The sequence below is a fragment of the Hipposideros armiger genome, unplaced genomic scaffold (genome assembly GCF_001890085.2).
Source record: "Hipposideros armiger isolate ML-2016 unplaced genomic scaffold, ASM189008v1 scaffold_332, whole genome shotgun sequence".
NCBI classification, from domain to species: Eukaryota; Metazoa; Chordata; class Mammalia; order Chiroptera; family Hipposideridae; genus Hipposideros; species Hipposideros armiger.
In genome coordinates, this window is record NW_017731682.1 from 1,753,613 (window position 1) to 1,760,874 (window position 7,262).

The 7,262-nt window shown below is 51.0% G+C and overlaps 1 protein-coding gene across 1 annotated transcript in view; it reads right to left on the minus strand.

Annotated features, from left to right (window-relative positions):
- The window catches only part of FGF6 (fibroblast growth factor 6), a 10,873-nt gene extending 6,575 nt beyond the window's left edge, over positions 1-4,298 (minus strand). The window contains exons 1-2 of the mRNA XM_019660977.1: positions 3,909-4,298; positions 2,804-2,907 (exon numbers count right to left, since the gene is read on the minus strand). Coding sequence (XP_019516522.1) covers positions 2,804-2,907; positions 3,909-4,254 — 450 coding nt within the window. The 5' untranslated portion in view covers positions 4,255-4,298. The remainder of the gene's footprint in view (positions 1-2,803; positions 2,908-3,908) is intronic.
- Between the last annotated feature and the right edge of the window lie 2,964 nt (positions 4,299-7,262).

Sequence of the window (7,262 nt, forward strand, 5' to 3'; positions counted from 1 at the left end):
GACCTGTGGGAGGACTGTTGTTCACGTCACCTTGGTAACTTGTTAAAAGTACAGATTTCCAGGGACCTCCCTCAGAGATGCTTATCCAGGAGGGCGGGGCTGGGGATCCAAAAATCAGTTTGTTGGTTGGTTTTTTAAGTTTCTCTGGTGTTTCTGAGTCACAAGCAGGCTTGGGGACACCAGGTTACATGACCTTTGCCCTGCCCAAGGATGACCCAGCCCTGAAAGCTGGGGGCCTGGGGAGATTAAACCCTCTCTGGCTTGGGAGATTTATCACTCTGCAAAGGTGATGGAGGGGACAGGAGGCAGCTAGGACCAGCCTAGGTTTTGGTGGAGTGAGTACCCCCCTCTGTGAAGTGAATCATCCCAAAGAGCTCCTTCTCACCAGCCTGCATGATGCCTGGGTCCCACTGATTGGAAAGGGTAATGGAGGTGTTAGCTGCGGGACTCTATGCAAGGGCCTCTTCGGCAGGTAAATCTCCTGGAAGGGAGATTTACAGAAACCCTTCTCCTGGCCACCTTTCTAAACAAACTACTTAGTATTTCTCCTTACCCAGAAAGGATTCGCCTGTGAGGCAGGGACAGTGCACAAATGCAGGGTAAATGTATCCACTTCCCGCTGTAAGCCGTGGTACTGGTAGGAGAAGCTGGAGGCAGCTGGGAACGTGAGATGTAACAATCAGAGAACGGGCTGCAAGGGGGTAAGCATTCAGAGTAACCGAAGGAAGGGAGCCACCTCTGAAGTGGAGGCTGGCTCCTAAGGCAGGGGACACCCCTGGCCTTCACTCTTAGGACTGCAAAGGGGGCAAGCAGGGCTCACTGACGAGCAGAGTCCAGGAAGAAGGGGGACTTGGGAGAGAAGACCCTCCTCTCTTCACAAGCCCGCCGCCTCCCTCCCCCACCACACACACCCTCCCAGGAGCATTTGGCCCAGGAACACCCTCTCTGAATTGGGACAGCCTCCGCCCTGGAGCCCAGGGCCAGGCAGCCTGTGTACAGAGGGGCTGACTATGCCCCAAGCCTGGGCACCTGATGCTTTGTGTGGCTGAGCACCAGAAGCTCCACAACCACCTCCACCCCTCCCTCGCCAGCCCTCTGGCCCCGTTATCACGGTCTAAAAAAACAATTGCCAACTGATCCCTGGAGCCTGGAAGACTCCTGCTGGGTGATGATTTCATTCACACTATTTCCCTTTAAGCCCCCTGAGCTGCCTCATCTCCCATCAGCTCAGCTGCTACTGTAGCTAAACGGGATTTCTCATGGGAGGAGGGGAATCCTTCTGGGGGGGGGCAGAGGAGGGGAGTGCAGGGGGCAGGGGACAACCCCTGGTCGGGGTCAGAAAATTAGTGCCAAGAAAACCCACCTAAGGGAAAGTGTCCTCCCACAATCTCAGCTCTAGGAAAGAGAGCTGCAGAGCCTCCCGGCAGGGTGCCTCAACCTCCTTGGGCCACATAAACAGCCCCCCATACTGAGCACCTACTGTTTGTCCGATGCCCTGTGGAATGCTTTCCCAGCATTATCCCACAGCTCCCCTGGGAGGCGTATTTGATCTTCATCGTCACTTTTCAGTTGGGACACAGGTCTCCAAGGCCTCCTGTCAGTCCTGGCTGCATGGGGACCTGGGTGAGGGCTCTCTGCAGGTAATGCATGTAAGGCCCGCAGCGGAAGTGCATTTGGTGTGCAGACTGGGACCCGCAGTCCAGCTCCTGCCCCTCCTACCCTCCAGCTGCTTGTCTTACTTCAGAGATCCACAGAAATTAATCCTGACCCATCTCCACATAAACCACCTGACTAAGAGGTGTTAGAGCTAAAGATCAAGGGCAGAGGCCACCTGAGCACCACACTCAGGTATGTAACAGACTTCCTCTGTTGGGATACTCTTCCCGGAAGCCGGCACCAATCCCAGATCTCTCTGTTCACTTCCTGATCCTCAGTCTGTCTCCAAGGAGGGGTAGAACAACCCTCCACACCCTCCCCGTAAATAACTCTGGTCTGCCCTGTTGATTGCTCAGAGATCTTCCTTTTTAGACTTCTTATTTCTGTCACAAAAATTCTCAGTTTCTTCAACATCATAGGGATGCTTTCCTAGTCCATATTTTGGAATAAGCCATATCATGGGCTGAGAGACCCAGGATGGAGGGGGTCAGAGATTTTGGTAAGTGTGCCCAGAAGTAGGCGAAGTTAACCTCGCAGGGGTGATCTGTGATGGGGAAGGGGAAGGGTGGGCCTGGTGCCCACCAAGGGGGTCTAATGGGGAGGATGCTTCTCCAGCCTATGGGATCAGGGATCAGAGGACTCAATACCTTACACTAAAATTTCCACACACTAATGACAGTGAGGAAAAGAGCCTCCATTTATCCTTCCTGCTGCACTCAGGCTCAGGACGCCTCCTGAGGGTGGGTCATAGAAAAGGGCACACTCAGGCTGAGAGATAAGCTTACTTGTGTGGGCCTCTCCAGGTCAGGGAGTCACACCTGACCATAGCCTGGATGACAGCTAAATGCCAAAATGCAGGTTTCCCTCAGACCCAGGAGCCCTCTGAGCTATGTTTCCTGTGTAATTACAGAGGCTCTGGCAGGTAGGATCAGAAAAACCATGGTCCGACGCAGAGCCCGATGCACTGTGAAGCTTACAAAGCCTGAGCTCCAAGGCCCCTCACCTGCACAGGCTCCTTCCACAGCCCCCTTCTCTTCTCATCCTAGATACACATTCACTTCTGTACCCCGGATGGTGCTCTCTTTTCTCCATTGTGTAACTTCAGGCCTTGTACAGCCTGGAGCTTCCTCTAGCCTGAGGGACTCACCGTCGTGTATAGTCTTCCTTTACTGTTCATGGCAATGAAGAGGGCGCTTTTCACTCCAAAGAGACTCACCACACCTCGCTCCACTGTGGAAATCTCCAGCAGGCCTGACAAGGAAACGGAGGCAGTGATACCTGAGGCTTGTGCAAATCAGGCCAGGCATCAATCTAAAGACAACCTTGCAAGGATATCTGAGCCCATTGCCCTGCTCCTAGAAAGTCAAACCCTCCATCACCTCCATTCCTGACTGCTCTAATCTTAGGAGATCCAGCAGCTGGATTTGGCAAGTCTTGGAACTATACTGTCAAAAATCCAGTTCTGCAAGGGAATGTTGTGACATCAGAGTTAGGGATCACAGTGGCCACGTAGGTATCTAAAGATTAGCTTTGAATCTGGGCTGTCACTGACTTAATTGCATGGAGTACTTGACTCGGGTAGCAAAAATAAATTCTGGTTAGTTTTTATAAAAATGCTCCCTCCATGTTTCAACGGATTTCAGCCCATTTAATCTTGCAAACGCTGCAGCCACATAGAGGATGATGGCTTGCCTGGCTCCTGCAGACCCCACTCCCTCTTGGATAGGAGAGCCCATCTATGCAGCAACGCATCAACTTGTAGAACACAGGTCTGGGGACAGAGGGGGCAGGGTGAAATAAAAAGAAGGATGTGCTTCAGCCAGAAATTTTGCAAACCACTTGCCTTTCCTTCTCAAAGGGAGAAGCTAAATAAAAATAAGCTTGTGTCTCATTTGGTCCAAGGATCCTCACTTGTTCTCCCCATCCTGGCCTTACAGCTTCCCAGGATGACGGTTTCCAGTGGTCTTTTATGGCCACGGATGGGCTGTAATGCTGAAGTCATTAGTGCCACAGGGCTCCGTGGGGTGATGGCCAAGCACACTGGGATGCTTGGGCCTCAGCATATTGAGCCTGTGCCTGGACAGGGTCAAGGTGAGTCTGGGGAAGGTGGCGCTTATGGGCATCCAAGTGGGGAAAACCACTTCTCCCCCCTTCATCATGGGACCCCATGCATCAGAGCAAGGCCCCTTCATCTTTTAGCCCTGCCTGAGCCCAAGCCCTCAGCTTCCCAACTGGCTGCAACTGGAACTCACTGTAGGGGTTCTCCTCGTGGGTCCCGCTGATCCGGCCGTCGGGGGGCACCTGAAGGTGAAAGCCGATGCCCACGTTGCAGTAGAGCCTCCGCTGCCGCTTGATCCCCACCAAATAGCCACTTTCCCAATTGACCCCGGCAATCTCTCCAGCTAGCCCAGCTCGGGACCTGGACAGCAGGGTGCCCCAGCCCCTTGAGTCCAGCAGTGTGCTGTTGGCGCGGGTGCCCGTAGGTGAGGGCACCACAGTGCCCACTATGACGCCCAGGAAGACCAGAGCCTGCAGCGTGCCCTGAAGACGTCCTGCTCCCCGGGACATAGTGATGAACAGCCTCTGTCCCAGGGCCATCCACCTTGCCTCTCAGGCACGTGGTCAGAATTAATGGCCCTAAAAATACCGCCCTTCTTGTTTTTCTCCCCTCGGCATGGCGGCAGGGGCTTATTTTTGGAAGGCAGATGAAGGCTGCTGACATGAAACCAAAGCCTGCTTCGGGCACTTGGGTCGGGAGCAGAGGGACCCAGGCTGAGCCGCGGCTGGTAGGGACCATGGCTTGGGGACGCTGTCCAGTTCGCCGGCTTGCTCTGTCCTGAGTTGATTATATTTGATTTGACCTATCTTTATAGTTCAGCAGCCCGGCCCTCCCCTCCACTGATCATCACCCTGACGTCAGCTGGCCCCGCTCACTTATCCAGGGCTGTAACATTAACCTGCTCCTGGGCTGGCTCCCTCCCCAGACCCCCATCACCCTCCCCATGTCCCAGGGATTCTGGGAGTCACTGTCATTCCAACTATGAGGCAGGAATGAAGTGAGCATCTCTGAGGGAGGGAGGACTTGGCCGGGGGCCCAGGGGAAGAGGGAGGCGAGAAGCTACCCAGGACCCAAATTGGGCAGAAGTTCTTGGCCCGAGAACACTGGCTTCTTTATTTAGAGGGCAAAGGGTAAAGACAGGGATAGGGGAAGGCTTGGTGGCAGGTGATGACCAGGCCTATGAATTACCCTAGAGATCATTTCATGGAAAGAGCTCACAGTTCAGAGCAGAGAGGCTCGGGATACACTGAAAGTCTGGACCCTTTTAGCAGGACAGGACAGAGACTGGGTGGGTGGAGGAGTTGTTCAAGGAGCGTTAGGGTCATTGGGGAGAGAGAGCTAGGGTCTGGCTTCTGCTCACTGTCCTGGCCATGGCATTCACACCCCCGCTGCACCGCCAATGGGGCGGAAGTTGTCTCTGGCCCCTGGCATAGCCCACGGGCCATTTTCCCACCCGGGCTCACCCTTTGCATCTCACCAATATTATTCCCATTTTTCAGACAAGAAAGCTGAGGCATAGAAAGCTTAAGTGACTTGCCTGAGTTACCAGAGCTAATAAGTGGCAAAGCCAGAACTTACAAAGTCAGCTTGAGTCCAACCTTTTAACCTCTGTATGATTGCCTGTTAGTAGAAATTAGATTTACAGCCTGGCCCCGAGAGTCTACTGAGCTCATTACATGCCAAGAGTCTATCATAGAATCATAGAATTATGTCAATAGCACAGCATGATTAACCCACACACAGGCTGGAGGCTGCAGGCAGCTTGGGGAAAGGTCCTAGGATGTGTCCCACTGCTCAAGACCCCACTCCCTTCTTTCGGATTCTGAGTCTCCCACTTTGGCCTGGATCTCAGCTTCCAATCTCTGACTTCTGCCTCTTTGTCTAGTTCATTTGGAGTGGTGCTTTGGTGTGAATTTCTGTCAAGCCACACATTCTAGTTTCTCCCTCTCAGATCCCCTGGAGCCTAGACATCTTCTGTCATTGCTATCAGCTGGTAAACTGAGTGGGCAGCAGGGTGTGTACCCCTGCTTAGTATCACCTTTACCAGTGAACCCCCAGCTTCTGACCATCTCTCCCCTCCCTGTCACCTCCATTGCCTTATGCCCAGCCTTACCATTCCCACAACAAGAAAAGACTGGCACCTTGTGGGCACAGATTGAGTCTATCACGTAGGACCTGTTGGAAAATTGGTAAAAGAAAGAAAGAAAGAAGAAAGAAAGAAAGAAAGAAAGTAAGAAAAAGAACGAAAGAAAGAAAGAAAGAAAGAAAGAAAGAAAGAAAGAATCTCTATGTAGAGTAGGAGAGTCATGAATAAAGCAAAGACAGAATTGTCAAAAAACAAAAAAAAAGACCTTCGTTTTGGATTTCTAGCTTGATTGCATATATTTAAGCTTTCATGTACTCATATGCAAGAGCAGTGGAGACACTCTATCAATGATGTTCACTTTGGAACCTTGTATGAATTGTTTGCTGGACTGATTTAGGGAAGAGGCATCCCAGAGCATGTTAGATGGTCAGGAGAAGTTAGTTTGAAATTAACACTTGCCTTGGATAATTGGAGAGTTGCTCATCAGCAGACGTCAAAATCTCTGTGGAATTCTTCTTGGAACCCATCCACTTTGGGACCTTCTTAGAGGAGAGATTAAAGTGTAACTGGGTCCATGCTACATATCAATAAAAATGGTAAATCTCTAGATTCACCTCCTCCCAGATTCTTCTCTGTGCAGAGATTGTGGTTGGTGTCTTATAAAGCAATGGGCTTTGGAATGGGGGACATCTGGATTTGAATTCCAACCCTACTACTTATTAGCTGTGTGACCTTGGGGAAATGTTGAGCCTCTCTGAGCCTCAGTTTTTACATCTGCAAAATGAGATCATTACTTCATAGGGTCATTATAAGGATTAGCAATAATGTATGCAAAGGGCCTGGTACATAGCACAACATAACTCCTCGCCAGTTTTTCCCCCAAGTCTTTTCTCTGAAACATGTTGAAAATCTCTTACCCAACTAAAGGAAAACAAACCCAAAGTGAGAAGGACCCTCTCTCATCTCAAGGAGTGGGAGGGACTCACGGGCTTCCAGTTTTTAACTGCCCGTCACCAGAGCATATGTTGTGATGGCTGTTAACATATGCAGAAGCAGGCAGCTCAGATTCCTAAAATATTCTGAAAACCAGTAATAGCCTTGGTATCGTCCCCTGTTAAATATAAAACTTAAGTAATTCATTCTATTAAAAAGCCTGGGTCTTATTTTTATCAGGTGATGTGATGAGGCCCTGTTCTAAATGCGCCTCCTGGGCCTGTCTCTATAGCAACCCCACTGTGCTGGTATATCCATATATTTTTCCTGAAGGCTAATTAAGTTGACAACTGCTAAGGCTTCTTGGTTTACCAGGTTTGCACTTGACCCTTCTCTTGGGGCTTAGGGACCCCTATGGATGTGAAGTGATAAAGAAAAGAGTAACAGGTGGAGGCCTCTCTGTGGACCCCTGTTTCAAATAGTTGCCCAGCAGCCTTTGGGGTTGTCAATCACTGTTTCTGGATGAGC